The 19,519-nt window shown below is 37.9% G+C and overlaps 1 protein-coding gene across 6 annotated transcripts in view; it reads left to right on the top strand.

The window, feature by feature from the left end:
- Window positions 1-19,519, top strand: part of PPP2R5E (protein phosphatase 2 regulatory subunit B'epsilon) — a 172,973-nt gene that overhangs the window by 116,445 nt on the left and 37,009 nt on the right. For all 6 annotated transcript variants that reach the window (XM_005561447.4, XM_005561448.4, XM_005561446.4 and 3 more), the window contains exons 4-5: window positions 4,059-4,160; window positions 10,644-10,736. In XM_005561447.4, coding sequence (XP_005561504.1) covers window positions 4,059-4,160; window positions 10,644-10,736 — 195 coding nt within the window. The remainder of the gene's footprint in view (window positions 1-4,058; window positions 4,161-10,643; window positions 10,737-19,519) is intronic.

Raw genomic sequence — 19,519 nt, 5'->3', positions numbered from 1 at the left:
AGAATGTTGCAAGTGACAGCTTTAAGTAGCTTTTTCACTCTTGTCTTGGATTAGTTTCTCAGGGCAAATTCTCAAGGATGGGAGTAATGGCTCATTTATAACATTTTTATTAAGTACCTAGTATATTCCAGGCTGGGTCAAAGGTTTGGCCATTTCCATGACACTTGATATGCTTTGCCATTCTTTCCCATTGTGGTAAAGAACTACTTAACCAATCCAGTCAACTCTGAATTGTCCAACCCAGCAGACATGTGCTTCCTCATTCGTCATCTGGTGAATGTTTAGAAGTAAACTAAATAAAGCATGACAGGAAGATAAATCTGAAGAAATGACAGTGTGTAGCTAAATGAGATGTATATACTTCTAGAACTACCTGCCTTTTGGATTATTTACCCAACGTGGCCTTCTTTTGCTGTGTTAACTGAGAGAGGAAGTTTTGACCAAGTCAGAAGATGAGAACACAATACAGGGATGAACATCCTTAGAAATAACTTGGATTTATTCAAGTTACCTAGACAATTTTGAAATTTGTTTAAAGCAAAACCACAATACACAGCTTTATTAATATATCCAGACTTTTACTTTGTGAATATTTATTAAATGCTGAGTATATGGTGGGAAGACAAATGTATTGTATATTCCTGATTAGTTATTAGTAAGGAGAGACAAATAACCAAACAGATAGTTGCTGCAGCATGTGGTGGGCACTGTAAGAGAGTTTATATGCCCAGGAGTACAAAGGAAGAGAAGTTTCTGTTTCTTTACCCAGATTTTTTAGTGTAGAGAAGCCCCTTTTTTCCCCCTCTCATGGTTTACTTTCATGTCTTAGGAGAGGAAAAACACTTGTTAAAGAGTGCAGTACATAATAAATGACTTAGTTGGGATGAAGACTCAGTTTTTGAAATACATGTATAGTTTAATGAAGATTCAAAGTTGAGTAATTAAAGAACCTTTGCCCTGTCAATTACATTATAGCTGGCTGGTTGAAGGGAAGTCATTACCTGAAAAGTCACTTATTTCTTCATAAAAATAATTTCTAGTAATCACTGGAAGGGACAAAAATAAAATAATAGAACTGTGTTTGCTGTCATTAGCCATAGCAAAAGCGTATTCTCATATGATCATTTTTTTCTGTCCTCTAAGCTAATGAATAAGAAAGTTGGTGTACCTTTTCTTCCTGACAGTCTGGGTCCAGTTATAACTCTCCTGGTTACTAATTGTAACCTTAGAGCTTAACAACATCCATGCTTCTATTTCCTCAGTGGTAAATTAGGGATCATAATAGTGTACACTTCATAGGACCGCCAAGTCCAATAGATACTGCTCTGTGCTCTTCTTAGTCAACCTCTGAACAGCATTTGCTGCTCTTGACCTCTTCCTTAAAACGCTATTCTCTCTTAGCTTCTGAGACCCCAAACTCTAGTTCTTTTCTATTATCACCTGCTTCTTTTCATTTGCTCTCCTTGGCTCTTCTTCTTCTACCTAATTTCTAAATATTGGGTGCCCAAGGACCCTTTCTCTCTCTCTCTCTCTCTCTTTTTTCTCTTTTTATTTTTTTTATTTTTTTTTGAGATGGAGTCTTGTTCTGTCGCCCAGGATGGAGTGCAGTGGCCCAATCTTGGCTCACTGCAAGCTCCGCCTCCTGAGTTCACGCCATTCTCCTGCCTCAGCCTCCTGAGTAGCTGGGACTACAGGTGCCTGCCACCACACCTGGCTCCTGCCTCAGCCTCCCAAGTAGCTGAGACTACAGGCGCCCGCCACCACACCTGGCTAATTTTTTTAATTTTTAGTAGAGATGGGATTTCACCGTGTTAGCCAGGATGGTCTTGAGCTCCTAACCTTGTGATCTGCCCGCCTTGGCCTCTCAAAGTGCTGGGATTACAGGCGTGAGCCACTGCTCCCAGCTGACCATTTCTCTTCTTTTTGTTTACTTCTTTCCAAGGTGATCCCATTGGTCCCATGGCTTTAAGTATTATCTATATGCTGCTGAGTCTTATATGTCTCTGGTTCTGACCTGTCCAGCTCAGAGGTCCAACTTCATATTTCTAATTGCTTCCTAGATACTGCTCCTTTAATACGTCTCTAACTAGATCCCTAGATCTCTCCGCTAAAACAAGCCAGCAAAGAAATAAACTTTTCCCTTTTCCAGTAATCTCTATCTTCAGTTTATGGCCTCAGATCTATATCTTGTCCTTAATTCTTTCTTTCACATCATATATCCAAGCCAGCAGCAAAGCACTACCTTTTTGAATCAATCTATTTCTGTCTGTCTTCCCTACCATCCTTGCCAAGCCAGCGTCATCCCTTGTCACATTCACAGCCTAACTTGTCCTCTTCCTGCCTATTCTATACATAGCTGTTGGAGTGATTTTTTTTTTTTAGGCAGAAATCAGATCATGCCACTTCTCTGTTTTAAGATCCACTAATGGCCTCCCATTGCACTAAAATAGAATTGGATCTCCTTCCCATAGCTTATACATCTGAGCTCAGTTTCCATAACTAGGAAATGGGGATAATTGTGGCTTTAACTAGAATACAGTAAGTTCCATGATGGCATGGATTTTTATCTGCTTTGTTCACTACTGTTTTCCTAGTGCCTAGAACAGTGTGTACACATAATAGGCATTTAATAAGTATGAAATAAATAATAAATAAAAATATATTTATGAAATAAATACTTATTAAATGCCTGTTATGTGTACCCACTGTTCTAGGCACTAGAAATGTACACATTCAGATTATATGGGTACCCCAAAGCCTTTCTTCATTCCTCTTTCAGAGCAGCATATTAGATAGCTCAGTATTTTCTGCATTACATAGGAAGGCCAGCAAAGGCTTCTGATGCAATATCTGCTTTCTTTTTCCCTTCTCACTTTTTACACATGTTCTCCTGTCCCTCCCCGTCTTATTCTTCAGATCTAGGGATATGTTCGGGTCATTAGGAGAAAGATGAGTGGGTGAGTGGGGCAAGAAACAGAAACTGGAAAGGAATCCTGAGACTGGTAGCAACAACATTTAAAACATAAACATTTTACTATAGAAATCTTTTAATAGGCCAGGTGTGGTGGCTCACACCTGTAATCCCAGCACTTTGGGACTGACGTGGGTGGGTCACTTGAGGTCAGGAGTTCGAGACTAGCCTGACCAACATGGTGAAACCTTGTCTCTACTTAAAAATACAAAAATTAGCCGGGTGTGGTGGCATGCACCTGTAATCCCAGCTACTCGGGAGGCTGAGGCAGGAGAATCACTTGAACCTGGGAGGCAGGAGGTTGCAGTGAGCCAAGATTGCGTCACTGCCCTCCAGCGTGGGTGACAGAGCGAGACTCCATCTCAAAAAAAAAAAAAAAAAAAAAAAAAAAAAAAGAGGAAGTGTTGTAACGTATATAGAAATAATAGATAGTATAATGAATCCTCATCTCTTTATCACCCAGTTTCAACAGTTACCAACTCATGGCCATGTTTTGAACAACCATTGTTTAATTTGGATCTTGCCTATGGTTAAGGAATACCTAAAAGTTTATAGAGGTTTATATCAAAGATACAGTTTTGCTCTGGGTATCGTTACTATTTTGTAAACCAACTCGTTGAGGACAGATAAGGAATATTTTTAAGGTTATTAGAAAAGCCTGAAATTTCACCATTATTTCAATCATAAGTTTGCAAATAGTGACTATGCCTGATAAGGGAAGTACATGAAGCCCATTAGCAGTTATTTATTTTTTAGTGTCAATTGGTTAATCAGAAACATGCTTGACTGGTAAGTAACCAAGAGCAGGCTTTGATGGGAGGTATAAAATCATGGCAACCTAGGGTGGAAAGGGTTAAATAAGGACAATGAATAGTGTTCAAGAGAGTAGGATGGTGCTGCGTTGCTACTTCCCAGCTTGCCTGGAGGTGGTCCCCACCTCAGAGCCTGTAGAAAGAGGTCCTTATTCTAGTTTGGTGATGTTCCTTGTGCATTGTTATCTGGGTTCCCCTCAGCTTGGCTCCAAGGACCTTGTGTAAAACTGCGCAGAAGGTGCTTCCCGTTAACTCTGCTGCTTGTTTATTTTTAGGTATCTTGCAATATATTCAGAACTCTCCCTCCTAGTGACAGCAATGAATTTGATCCAGAAGAAGATGAACCTACCCTTGAGGCATCGTGGCCACACTTACAGGTACTTTGAAATACCATTCGTTCTAAAAGAAAACTCCATTAACTCATTAGCTGATTAGCATGGGAATTCCTTGAAGGCCTTTATTCACCAAGAAATCAAATTAGAGTACATTAATGGAAAGTTAGAGAATGCTTTTTATGTTTCTTACTCTTGATAATTAGGATGCCAAAAGAATAAAATAGTGTCAGTGTGATGCTTTAGTGTCCCCCCACCCCATGTTGCAGGTACAGCCAGCAGTTCTTATTCGTCTGTTAGAGCTTCTTTATGATCCTGCCCTCTAGAGCCTCAAACAAAGCACAGAATTATTTTCACATTAGTTATTAGTTGGATGTGATTAGCTCACAGAATATATATCTCATTTTTAGCAGTATGTACCCTGGGAACTTTGTATGCCTGTCTTCACGTTAACTACAAATGTGTTTCTTTCGTTAGAAGGACAAAACCAAACTGTAATAGCTATTTCGTTCACAGTATTGTAAGGAAGAGTAACAGCTGAGAGAAAGCTTGGGTGAAGGCCAATTCTGTTCTCTTGCACTGAGAAGGCCATGTTTTCCAATCATACTCATGTGCCAGGATGGATCAGGGGCATCACTGCATCTCTGTTTCCAGCACTAGAGCCGTCTGTATTGTATTAACTTGTATAATACATACTGGTAATTTTCCAGCTCCTTCCTCCCTTGTGCTGCCTTCTCTCAAGGCCAAACTTTCTCGAAAGAATAGAGCAAGGAAATTTGTACATGTTGAACCCCAAAGTCACCCTTCCATTGAGTCAGAATATCCTCAGGTTGCTTGACAAATAGCAAGGGGGAAGGGGTGGAAGAAAATGAATAATACCTTGTACACCTTCACCCCTAGGCAGAAGCTGCTGCATTTTCATAGAAATGTATTCATGGTTCAAGTTGACTTTTTGAAGAGCAAACAAACTGTGCAGCAGAGAGAGAAAGCCTAGAGATATTCTAAGAGTTTTTTCCCTCTACTTCAGAATTTCTGACGTAAATTTGCAAGTCTGTCTGTCCTGCTTTGACAACTCAAAGTTTCTGCAGGTACACACATGTACTATTTCCCTTTGTTACGTGGAAAACTTTTGGGGGCTCTGTTTTCTCAGCTCTTACTCAGGCATGTTATGCATATGTATTCCTGCCTCCATTGCTAAGACTGGGTAAATTAGTTAAAACACTGTAGTTGATTTCCTATCTTAGATGTTTGATTTTTTTTTAAGGTCCCAGACATACTATCTGCAATCTAAGAAACTTGTAAAACTATTTGTGCTTTTCGTAGGTATATCCCAGATTGTGACACAATCCAAAAAATAATTACTTTTTTGAATGGGTGAATTGTTATGTCTTATTCTTAATCTTTGGTGCCAGTTCATTGAATTACAGTTTAGTCTGGAAGAAACTTAACAACAACAAAAAGATGGTCTTCTCAGTCGTCTCACATCTTACGGCGGAAAGGACACGGAAAGAGATGTCTTTAAAGCCTCAGTGTGTTGTCTTCTCTGTATTCCAAAGAAGACCCTGCGGACCACTCTTGCCATTTGCAAGAGCTTTTTGACTATTCTAAATCATGGTAACCATAGACATAAATTTCCCCTAAAGTACAATAAAGTTTTACTCAATATTACAGTTAATCCTTCCCATACTTAATGACTCTATAAAATACAGGACCAAATCAATTTCTGAAACTCGTAAGTTCTACCACAAAAAACCACTCTAGCTTACACTGTGATTACTGCAGGAATATTAACCATTAGTTTATCTGAAACCCTAAAACCAAAGAAACAATGAAGAATGGTAATGAGACCGGTGCCCTTTTGGATATAAAGGCAGAAACGGTATTATAAATGGGCTGGTTTCATCTGTGTTGACATCCTGTTCAAGGTTATTATCCTTTGGTCCTTTCTTTAGCTCAAGGGGAAATATGACCCACTAATGCTGGATCAGGTGAAGGAAACTTTTAAAATTTGTAAATCAACCTTCATTCATAGTAAAGGTTAGGTAACTAGGCACATTGTTGCCTTCACCATCTGTTGCTTTTGGAACAAGGCTCCTGACTTGGTCTCAAGAGTCCTGCCTTTCCTTTGTAAATTCCTATAGCACAAATTAGTCACCTTCCCGTTTTCGGTTTTAGGTGGTTTTAGCACTAATGAGGGCACTCATTGAATGTATAAGAAATCTCTTTTTCTTTTCATGATAGGTCATTCATGTCATAGTCACCTATCATGAAGTTTAACATTTTACTTTTTAGTTGATCCAACTTACATTTCTGACCAAAACACAGCATAGTTTTAGACCTTTTCACTTTTTATTAACTTCATAATTAGCAGTACGCTTCCTTTTCTGGGACACATTTTGCAAGGAAAAAACTATAAATACCTGACAGGAGGTCAAAACAACAAAATGACATTGAGATGTGGTTGTTGAATGGTTGGCTGTGCTCATTGCCCAGCTAATTGACTGCTCCTGCATACCTTTTTGATTTAAATCTGTGGCCTATACAAATTACTGATTGGCCGGATGTAGTGGCCGGTGTCTGTAATCCTAACACTTTGGGAGGCCAAGGTGGGCAGATCACTTGAGGCCAGGAGTTTGAGAGCAGCCTGGCCAACATAGGAAACCTCGTCTATACGAAAAATACAAAAATTAGACAGGTGTGGCAGCACACGCTTCTAATCCCAGCTACTTGGGAGGCTGAGGCACGAGAATTGCTTGAACCTGGGAGGCGGAGGCTGCAGCGAGCCAAGATTGCACCACTGTACTCCAGCCTGGGCGACAGAGCGAGACCATGTCACCCAAAAAAAAAAAAAAAAAAAGTAAAAAAATTACTGATTATAACAAATTGTGGATCTTTTGGGATCTTTAAAAATAGACAAAAGAATAATTTTTAGTTCAAATGTGTCAAAGGGGTCTACTCTGTGTATGTTATTCAACCTTTCGATTATCTGAATTAGTATCTTGTTTCTGTATTTTCTGAAATTAGGTGTGTCTTCAGTAGAATACAATTTTATAGGAGTTTCATTTACAATTAAGGGTTTGTTTTTAATGTTTTCCACTTGAGACTGACAAACAGGAATGCTAGCCTTTTTACTAAAGTTCCTTGGAGAATTCACTTACGTAACCTTGAAAAGTAATTTGTCCTCCCCAGGGCCCAGTCTTTCTCTTTAGAAACTTAAGGGAGATTTTTGATTTTGACGTAAAATCTTTCTTTTAAGTGCAGAGAACACTTATGCTTATTAATAAATATGTCTGAAGTGTTTCCACCAAACCATTTTAGACCATAACTGCTTTCAAGGGAACAGAGATGAGAGAGCACTTTGCCAGTCTTGCTGGAAAGCCTTGCCAGTCCACAGGTCAGCTTAGAAGATGAGAGTCTCCCCTTCGTGACAACCAAAAGAGGGCTAAAACCCACTTGATGGGGTCATTTGAATAAGGCTGACATTCTATTTGTAAAACTGAGAGCTGACAGATGAGCGTATTAGAAAAGGAACAATTCTCTGAGGTCTTAGGACTTGGGCATTATTTTGACTAGCAAAATAACGTGTGAAACTTGGCAACGTCCGGATCATTAGGAAAGAAATTTTTCTGAATTCAGAGAGTTCCAAGGAGAAAAACAGTTTTATAAGGAAGTAAAATGCTAATGTGAATCCCTTATTTAAGTCTTAAGTTAGAGTCTGACGTGACAAGAAACGTTTAAATCAGTGGTGTCTGGACCTTTAGAGTGGCTCTGAGACCTGATTTTCAGTGTCCCGCAAGGTCAAAACTACCTTTATAACAGTGCTGTATATATGATTTGTCCTTTCACTGTGTTGACGTTTGTACTATTCATTGCAAAAGTGGTGGTGGTTAAAATTGCTGCCACCTTAACGAGAATCAAGGTTACTTGTGTCAAACTGGTCGAGTATTCTTCACTACCATGTACTTGTAATTAAAAGTGTAAAAAAAGCCAATTTCACTTGAGAACATCTTTGAAGAAACAGCAAAAATAATTTTATTAAATTTTGACGCTCAAGCACACATTTAAAAATATTCTACATGACACAATGGGAAGTATGCATCCACTGCATATTGAAATATAATGGTTATCTTATGGAAAAGCATTTGTAAAATATAATGGTTATCTTATGGAAAAGCATTGTGTAATCGTTTTTGAGTTGTAACCTAAACTAGCCTTTTTTTCTTTTCTCCTCATGAAACATCATTTTTACTTGAAGGAATGACTAACAGACTATGATTATTCAGACGGGTATCTGACAGATATTTCTCTGAAACAAACAAGGAAACCATTTGACAATATTTGTTACCACTGACAAAATTAGAGTATTAATGCAGAATTTAGAATTAGAATTTTAGAAAACTTATATCTGTCTTGCATCTGTCACCTTGAGCTTGCAGCTTCCAAAAGCTTACAGACTTTTTAAAAATAAAATTGAGATAATAAAGAATGTGATATTTTTAGATACTGTATAATAAAATGTGTCAACATTTGAAAGAGCTGCATAACTCAGTGAACCAATATTTTCCAGTTGGCAAATGATGTTAGGAATCCATGCATGGATAAAGATCCATTCAAAGTGCAAGACAGATGATTGGGTTTTAGTGTAACAAAGTATGAAAAGTTCATTGATATCATTTCAGATTGTATGTTGCAACTAATCTTTAAGAAATGACAATTTGTTGAATTTAGTGTAGCATCAAAGAAGAAGATCCACAATTATGTGGGAGAAAAAGAAACTAGTAAAATATGCTCCCTTTTTTAAACTACTGGATCTCCATCAGGCTAGATTTCTTTATATGCTTAAACCAAAATGACATATCGCAACAGATTGGATATAGAAGCAGATGAAAATCTGTCTTACATTAAGCCACATATTAAAGAGATTTATAAAAATATAAAACAATGACTTTCTTCTCAATTCTTTTGGAAAGTAAAGGTTTTTTTTTTCTTTTTTTTCAGGAACATAATTATGTTAACATATAATGCACCTTGTTTTTAAGTGAAACAGTAACATTTAAAAGCTTTTTTCACTTTTTATTTCTAATTTGATATATATATATCATATATATGATATGTATCTCATATAAACAAAAGCTTTGGGATCCTCATTAATTTTTAAGTGTAAAGGAGTGAGACCAAAAAGTTAGCAAATGTTATTTTAGGAATAGTGATGATGATACATGTTAGTCATTGTGCAGAGGGCTTTATGTGTGTATTATCACATTTAAACTTAGAGACTATCCATCTCCATTATAACATTTAAGAGACAAAGTTTCAGAGAAATTAACTTGCTCAGGGCTACACAGTTAGTAAGGGAAAGAGTTAGATGTTCAGGAATATATATATATATTGTTATATATATATAATATATATATATAGTTATATATATAATGTATATATATTTTAAAAAGTTCTTAAAAAGTTCTAGATTATATACATATATATTTTAAAGAAACAGAGTATTGTTCTTTTGCCCAGGCTTGACTCAAACTCCTGGGCTGAAGCAGTCCTCCCTCCTTAGCCTTCTGAGTAGCAGAGACTACAGGCGCAGGCAGTTGCACCAGTTAAAGGTTCTGGTTTTGATATACTGTTGCATACCTCATCAGGATCTAATGTAGCCTTTAACATAGACTTATTATGCAAAGAGAATAGGCAGTAATTCCCCACTGTTTATCAATTATTTGAGGCTAACTTTTTGCAGATGGGTATATTGTGCCACACCATCTTATGGGATGAGTAGAAATTGCCATAAACTTTCTGAAAAGGAATTTGTCAGTGAGTATCAAAATTCTGAATGTTTGGATATCTTTTGATCTAGCAATTCCATGTTTAGAAACATTTCCTCATGACATAATTGAACAAGTACATGCTGACGTATGTTATGTGATGCACGTTGATGCAGAATGATGGAGAAATAATTCAGAAACTACTTAAATGTCTAAGCCTGGGAGATTGGTTAAGTTAATTATGAATAATGGAATTATTCATTATAAATTATAATGGACTACTTACAGCTACTAAGAATGATAGTTTAGATATTATTGATGTAAATTGTTCATAATACATTGTTTAAATGGTAAAAGTAGTCTGTAAAACTGTAAAAGTATATTTATATGGTATGTTAAATGAAGTATATACATAATATATTGTATAAATGGTACAAGCAGTTTGCAAAACTGTAAGAATATGTTTATAGTACATTAGTATGTTGTAGAAGGAGATACATACATTGAAATGTTAACAGTGGTTGTCTCTGAATGGTAAGATTATGGGAAATTTTTCTTTGGTTGTATTTTCTAATTTTAAGTTTTAAAAGTTGAAAGCATAACAGCAACTGTGAGCCACAAGACAGGCTGGCGTGGTTTGTTGATTGATTTTAAAATCAATTTTCTAAGCCCTGTCACTTTTAGTGTTACAGGCTTTTGGTGGTTTGTAGTACTATTCCCAGTGAATCATAATTTGAAATTAACCATAATCTGTTTGTTGCAGCTCGTATATGAATTTTTCATACGATTTTTGGAAAGCCAAGAATTCCAACCCAGCATTGCCAAAAAATATATAGATCAGAAATTTGTATTACAGGTAAGCAAATTATTGTGGATGTGTGTATTTGTTTTCTAGTTAACACTTTATCTCATTTTCTAGTCATGTCTGTTAAAAAAATTTTGCAATGACAGTTATGTCAACCACAAAAATATATATAAACAGAAGTTAATTTCCATTACTGCCTATTAAAAGTAATAGGTACATTTAAGTTTATTTGTGGTAGAAATCAATTACATTTCAAATAGACAGGAATGCTAATGCCTAAATCCCTATAGTTTTCTCTTAAAATTTAATTATAAAGGAATTTCATGTATATAACCTTGGTTTGTGTGAATCTTCATATAGCTTAAAATTTTATATTTGCATAAGGATTCTTAAAGAACTGTGGTGTAGATCTGTTAAAACTGAGTAGGCAAGCTCAGACTTCAAAGCATGAGTAACCTGTAATAAATAATCAAAGTCAGGGTACTGATGAGATTTCATTGCTAGAAAATAGCACAGCTTAACATTCTAAAATTTCCCTAAAGGGATTAACTCTCATTCCTCCATTTGGAACATCTCCAGGAACACTTTTTTTCCTGACTCCTCATTGTACATGTTATAACCGTGGATTTTCCTTTTTACCTGGGACTTGGATGCTTTCATGGCACTGAAGTTTTAGATAACACTTCCTTGCTCCTGTTGTTGATATATTCATCTCTAAAAATGGATGCTTGAGCCACACTGGTGTAGCTCTTTTCTGAGTGGCATATGGGGCATCTAATGTAGGAAAGAATAAATGTTTATCTCCTAGTAAGCCAGTAAGAAGAATTTCAAATTTAAAACATTAATTTGATCTAGCCTGGGCAACAGAGCAAGACCCTGTCTCTAAAAATAAAATAAAAAATAAAACATTAATTTGGCAGGAAATTGATCTCCTGTGCCTTACTGGGAGGGGGCTGATAACCTTTGTGATCTCATTTCCTTCCTTAATTAAATTAATACATTTGGAATTTAGGATATGTAGGTTGAACCATACCCAATTTTTTGACTGTTTTTAACACTCAAAACAGCAGTTTCATAGGGTTCAATCCAACAGGGGCAGGCAAACTTCCAGAGAGCTGAGGGGCGTGGAGGCCTCTCCACATCCTAAGTAAGGCTGAGTGGAATGAAACTCAAAGTTCAGGTGTCAGCTCAGAGCTGAAAGGCGCTTTGGTGCCTTGCCTATGGGGCTCATTAGTACCTGTACACCCTATTCCCCTAGGTACATGGGACTGATCCTTGATCTTTACTTCACATTTAGAGTACTTTGGTACCACACTGTTGAATCCTGGCTCACACTTTAACATGAGAGGGTTTGGAAAAGTGAAGTCTGAAATAGAAATGGAGAGGTAGATAAATAGATGGATATGTGGATCATGGGGTAAATAGGGAAATTGGTATGGATTGCTATGCCAGGGAAGCATAATTTATTTCAAAAAAATGTAAGTAATACATAGTAGATCTACATTTTGTATTGGAAAGCCTTGCATGTATATAGTGCTGTCTAATTGTCAGAACACCTTTGCCTGCATTATTTGATTTGTACAACAATCTTGTAAAGTAGACATGGCTAAATTTTTATGCCCTCCCTTTCCCCCTGCCCCATTTTATGGATGCATAAACTGAGGTCTAGAAAGAGTGTCAAGTTTGCTCAAGCACATTTCGTATTCTGGTTTTCTGTCCATCGTGCCATGATGCCTCCTTGTGATTCCCTCACTGTAACTTGGAGTGACTTCGAGGGAGAAGTAGCCCTCACATCTGAACACTAATGAAATAATAGGGTTCTCCTATTTTTTGTGAATTAATGTGCCTGAGAAGATCAGATAGTAATTCTGTATTAGAGCCTGTATTTAGTTGACATGGAATCAGTAAATCCTATGGTCGTACTATGAAGCCAGTGCTTTTCTCACACAAAAAACATTCAGGGCTCAGCCTAGTGTGCTGTCCATGGTAGACGGTACTGAAGATAATGAAACTTATAATACGAAAACATCAGAGAAACCCAGATTTGGAAAGGACGTTTTTTGGGTTATGTATTCTAGTTCTTTAGCAAATTAGTCTCCTTTGAGACCCTTTTTCAGTGAAGAAAAGCCATATACACAGGCAGCTTGTTCCGTTTTTGTTAGGAAGTTCTTTTTTATGTTGAACCTGTCTATGCCTTGTACCCTTTGTCCTTATTCTCCTCAGAATAATATCTTAGTATATCTCTAGCCCAGACATAACCTTTCAGGTCTTAGAACACAGCTTTTGTGTTCACCCTTTGACTCTTTTTCTCTGCATCAGTGGTTGCAATTGAAATGCTCATAGCCTCACTCATAGTAAGTCTGAAAGCCGGGGGTCAGACAATAGGATGTAGACTGGTTCCTATTAAATGGGGCTTTGGCTACCCCTCTTCATTCAGTTATCCCCAGATTTTTCTCCTTGCCAACCCCCAAGATAAATAGAAATCCAGATTCTTCTGTTAAGTTTTCTGGTATTACTAAAATCCTGTGCAGAATGAACTAGCCCATTTGCCTTCTGGATCTAGCCTACCAGCTGTCAGTATGCACTTTCTCCTCCAGACTGAGTTCTTGGGTCTCATGGGTTAGTTTTGAAGTATCCTGGATGTGTCCATTTGTCCCCTAATATGACATCTATATCCCAACAGAATGCCCTGAGCCTGGTCAGCCCGGTGTGGCTTCAAGTTGGCCTTTTCATTCCCTTGTCATGACTCTAGGTTTCTTAAAGGAAAAGTCTCATGAGCATTTCTTGCTGTAGCATGACGTTGCCAACTTATGTTAAGCTTCTGGCTATAGCTGGCTTCTAGTTGAGCTTTCTGCATATTGCTGCATGTTTCTCTTCTTTTCTCGTTTTTAAACAAACAGGGTCTTGCTCTGTAGCCCAGGTTGGGCTCAAGTGATCCACCTCAGTCTTCCAAGTAGCTGAAACTACAGGTGTGCACTACCATGCCTGGCTTACTTATTGTTGGTTGTTACACAGTTTGCTTTTTTATCTAAGTGTAGTACTTGGCATATGTTCCTGTGGAATCATTTATCCCTTATTCATGTCTACCTTATTTACTGTGTCTTCCATCTTTATGACATCTGTGATCTAGATATGCTATTGGCCTCATCTAAGTCATTGATTAAAGTTGTTTAACTAGGATAAAACACTACCTGTTGGGTACAGTGTACACTATTGCGTATGGGTACACTAAAAGCCCGGACTTCACTGGCATGCATCTATTAGTCCATTTTGTGTTGCGGTAAAGAAATTCTTGTGGCTGGGTAATTTATGATGAAAAGAGGTTTATTTGGTTCATGGTTCTGCAGACTGTACAAGAAGCATGGCACTAGCATCTGCTTCTGGCGAGAGCCTCAGGAAGCTTATAATCATGGTGGAAGGCAAAGGGGGAGCATGTGTGTCACGTGTTGAGAGAGAAGCAAGACAGAGGGGGCGGAGGTGCCAGGCTTTTTTTTTTTCTTTCTTTCTTTCTTTTTTAACAACTAGATCTCACAGTAACTAATAAAGTGAGAACTCACTCATTACTTCAAGGACAGCACCAAGCCATTCATGAGGGACCCACCTCCATGATCCAGATACCTCTCACTAGGCCCCGCCTCCAACATTGGGGATCACATTTCAACACGAGATTTGGAGGGAACAAAACTCAAACTAGTATCAATGCAATATATCCATGTAACACAACTGCACTTGTCCTCCCAAAACTATAAAAATAAAAATAATTAAAAAAAAGAAAAAGTTGTTAAACTAGCCAGGGCTGAGATAGGAGCCTTTAGAAATTCCCTATATTATTTTAGAAATTCCCTATATTACACAACTTCATAATCAGTAATCTTTGAGTTTTATCCTTGATCCAGAAAGTTACTAGTACATTATCCTTCCTGCATTTCTTAATTTTGATTGTAAGGAGAACATAGAGACTATTAGATGCTGTGGTAAAAGCCAGGACTCTGTGTTTACAGCATTACTCTCATCTATAGGCCTTGTAACTTTATCATAAAAAGGAATGCCATTCATCTGCCATGTGGTATTAGTGAACGTCTAGAGCTAGTGCTGTTTACTGATGATCCTGCCCTAAGTGCTTGCAAACCATGGGTTTGTTCATCTGTCCTAAAATTTTGCCAGAGACAGGAAATAAGTGTCAGTAGTGAAGTTCATTTATATACTTTACATTTTCAGCCCCTTCCTCATTTTTCCAATTGTTGCCTTCTTTACTTTCCATCTGCTGGATCTGTTATAAATTTGACCTTCACGCCAGGGCTCACCCCAGTTCCTGAATGAATCGTGAAAGTGGCAAGCAGGGGTTTTGGCAGAATCAGCACCACCACCGAGAGCTTGATTGAAATCATCTGACCAATCAGTGCATTAACTTCTATGTTGGGAATAAGCCCTGGGTGCCTGTTAGCTCCCATTTTCCGGAATACTCTGCTCATTCATGTTGGTAACCTGTAAGTTGGCCTCCTGTCCTTTTCCTGACCCTTTAGTCTGCTGATGACTTACCTTCGTTCCCAATGCCTTCTTAGAGGGGGCCTTAATTTCTTAACTGGTTCTCTTGATATCCCTTCCTGGCCGGTTTGGTTCTGCTGGGGAGTGGGTGGGATCTTTGGGGCTTGAGGGATTGATGCTGATATTTTACCCCATTATCCCCCATCTCACTCACTCGTCCTCCTCTTTTCCACCATGACTTAACTGTCCTTGAATTGACAGGTCCTGCCAACCTCTGCACTCTGTAGTCGGGTCTTGTTCACACCCCTGCTTGTCCTTGCATTTTTCTGAACTCCACAGTCTCCCATGGTGCCACCTGGTCCTAGGGTGTTTCTCTTGGAAACCTACATCCTTTTCCTTTTGACAAATCAGGATAACGTTTACTCTGTTTCTTTTCTTTGGGCAGATTTCTATTTTCTGTGGGTTTTCAATGATCTCAAAAAAGATTCTTGGTAATCTCAGCTTAAAATTTCTTTCTTCAGTTAGACAGAATGTATTGTATCCATGAGATTTCAACTTATTTTCTGTAGCAGCTGAATATGTTCTTTGCAGTCAGTCTTCCGACTCATTCCTCTGTCAGTGAATACAAAAACAAAATACGAATTGAGCTGTTTTGCTATGACGTAGTGGAAAGTTAGGAAGCTTTGGACTTGAATATTGACTTCCCTATGTATTGTAAGTATATTTTAGGAGCTGAGAATGTGAGCTATGGGGTCAGAAGAAACTGCATACAAACTCTGGCTTCTCTGCCTACTTGCAGTACGACTTTCAGCAAGTTTGTATACCCGTTGTGTAAGCCTGAGTTTCCTCATTCATGACATGGGATAACAGGATAAATAAGATACTGTTAAGTAAAATAGGAGACACCTCAAAATCGACAGTTGTCAAATCTGCTTAGTTCACTTGGCAGCGTGGATACAAAGACAGGATCCTTGCCTTTAGTCTTAAACAGGTGACTGAAAACCTTGGGCACTTGATCCTTAGTGTCTTTTTCTATAAAATTACATTAAGAGTCACCTGTCACAACAAGTCACATCAAGTGGGCTTGTTATGAGATAAAATGAGATGACTTGTAAAAATGTCTATTGTTATCACCTATGGAGTATAGTAGTTGCTCATTAAATATTTATTCATCTTTTCACACCCCCCTCATATATTATCTGGCCACATTGATAGAATGTATTATTTTTCTTGATTCCAATAATTTTATTTTTTTTAATTTATTTTTTTGAGACAGAGTCTTGCTCTGTTGCCCAGGCTAGAGTGCAGAGGTGCGATTTCAGCTCACTTCAACCTCCACCTCCCAAGTTCAAGCAATTCTTGTGCCTCAGCCACCTGAGTAGTTGGGATTATAGACGTGCACCACCATACCCAGTTAATTTTTGTTTGTTTGTTTGATTGTTTTTTTGAGACACAGTCTTGCTCTGTCACCCAGGCTGGAGTGCAGTGATGCAGTCTCAGCTCACTGCAACCTCCTCCTCCCGGGTTCAAGCAATTCTGCCGCCTCAGCCTCCCGAGTAGCTGGGATTACAGGCACTCACCACCACGACTGGCTAATTTTTTGTGTTTTTAGTAGAGATGGGGTTTCACTATGTTGGCCAGGCTGTTCTCAAACTCCTGACCTCATGATCCTCCCGTCTCAGCCTCCCAAAGTGCTGGGATTACAGACATGAGCCACCATGCCCAGCCCTAATTTTTGTATTTTTGGTAGAGACATGGTTTCACCATGTTGGCCAGGATGGTCTTGAACTCCTGTACTTAAGTGATCTGCCCACCTTGGCCTCCCAAAGTGCTGGCAATATAGGCATGAGTCACTGTGCCTGGCTTCCAATATTAATTTTAAAATCTTCATTTTTTGAAATAGAATTTTTAAAATGTATATGAAACTTAAAGAAGGCTTGAGTAAATGCAGAAATGTGGCATATTCCTAGATGGGAAGACTATCAGAAAGATGTTCATATAATCTCCAAATTATTTCTACATTAGTACAGTTCTAATTAAAATTACAATTTTTAAAAAACTTCAAATGTTTAGAGTTCATGAAATAAATTTTTGAAAAAGATGACTAATGATACTTATTAAATAATATACTACAAAGGAAAAGGTAAATTAATTAAAATGGTATGGCGTCGGAACAGGAGAATGGAACGTAATAGCACCTTAGGTGGAGATGACCCTGCTGAGTGTGCCATAAAACTCATAAGAAGTTGTACCAAATAAATGAATGAATAGACATATGAATAGATGGCTATATACACACATACATTAAATTGGCATAATTGTCCTGAAGAGGAAACCGATAGTATTCTATCAGCTTAAATTTAGACCCAGCAAGTCCACGAGAAACGATCAGATATGTACAAAAGATGTATATACAAAGGTATTGAATGCACCATTGTTAATAATTATTAGAAAATTAGAAAATAACTTTGAAGTTCCTTAGTAGGAGGTAATTGAACTGTGGACATTCATATAGTGAAATATTCATCAGTTTGTAAAAAGAATGTGATTGACCTACTCATGATCTATTTTTAAGTGAAACATGCATTGTTATAGAACAGCATAATGTTTGAGCCTGTATCTGTTATTTTAGGGAAAAATAATGTTAGTATTTTTGTTTTAGTTCTTTTGTGCTGTTTTAACAAAATGCCTCAGACTGGGTAATTTATAAAGAACAGAAGTTTATTTCTTACAGTTCTGGAGGCTGGGAAGTCCAAGATCAAGGTGCTGGCATCTAACGAGTGCCATCTTACTGTGTGTGCCCTCACGTGGTGGAAGGCAGAAGGGCGAGAGAGAGTGAACCCAGGTCCCAAATCCCCTTTTATAGTGGCATTAATTTATTTATGAGGGCAGAGCCCTTATGACCTTGACACCTACCAAAAGGCCTTACTTCCCAACACTGTTTCATTGGGGATTAAATTCCTATCACATGAATTTTAGGGGAAACATTCAGACTATAGCAATATGCATTAATGATTTTGAAAGGAGTTCTACCAAATTGTCGTTAATTGGCTGGAAGGGGGTGATTATGTGTGATGATCTTCGCTTCCTGTTTTTTAGATATCTCTGTTTTTTACATTTAAAAAATAATGAGCATATATGTTATAATCAATAAGAATAATAAAAAATTTCATCTGCAAGTACATTCTCATTTTATTGCCTTGCAATTCTTCATAAACCTCAGCTGATTTTGTGCATTAGTCTTCCTGAGACTATTTTTGTAGGATAGCCCATTGTTTTATGCCCAGTATTCATTGCTTCCTTCCCTTCAGCATTTATATCTGCGCTTTTTAAAATCTAAAGCGCAAAGGAAAGCTTCCTGTGTTGCCTCAAGTGCCTTTTTCATTACCTTGAATTTTTCTTCCTCAGGGAACGGTATAGATTGGTGGTTAAGTGTACAGACTGATTTGAATTTGGGCTCTGCCATTTTTTTGGGTTTGACCTTGGACAAGTGACATAACTACTCTGTGCCTCAGTTTCCTCATCTAGAAAGTAGATGCAAAATATCCGTAATATAATCGCATTGTAAGGTTGTTGTGGAGATTTAACAACTAAATACCTATACAAGCTCTCAGAAGTATTCCCAACATGTGGTTCGTATTCAGTAAACGTTATGCTAGTGCTGTCACTAATATTTTTATTAGGATTTTTGTTTTGAGAACTTTCTTAAGCTGTGTTTTCTTTAATAGCTTCAGTCCATGAAATCATATAGTGTTAGCCTGTCATGTCTTACCTAGCACATTATGAATTATTTGAAATCCAACTCTTATTCTAAAGATCACTGATATCCATTGGACTCTACGTACATGGTTCTTCACAGGCTGTTGGGTTCTCTTAAGATGTTACATGGGTCTCCTGTGCCTCTGGATTCTTTTCAGTTCCACACTTTGCCAACTGATTTCCTTCAATCAGTGTTGGACATAAATGTTTATTAGTCCAGGAATGTATAATTTATAATGTGTGAAAACCAGGGATAGCTCATTTAAATCTTTACAGAGGACAGACAAATGGTACATAATGAAGTAGTGTGGGTGTGACCAAAGGAGTGATGGAAACTGTGGTGATTTAGAGAGCTTAGATCCTGTTGCCAATCCACTCCCAGAACGGTTGGTCTCTAGGTAAGTGAGCCAAGTATTGCTGGATCTTTTGGTTTTTCTTTTTTTTTTTTTTCTTTTTTTTTTTTTGAGACGGAGTCTCGCTCTGTGGCCCAGGCTGGAGTGCAGTGGCCGGATCTCAGCTCACTGCAAGCTCCACCTCCCGGGTTCACGCCATTCTCCTGCCTCAGTCTCCCGAGTAGCTGGGACTACAGA

The sequence above is a fragment of the Macaca fascicularis genome, chromosome 7 (assembly GCF_037993035.2).
Source record: "Macaca fascicularis isolate 582-1 chromosome 7, T2T-MFA8v1.1".
NCBI classification, from domain to species: domain Eukaryota; kingdom Metazoa; phylum Chordata; class Mammalia; order Primates; family Cercopithecidae; genus Macaca; species Macaca fascicularis.
This window is presented reverse-complemented; position numbering and strand designations above follow the sequence as displayed.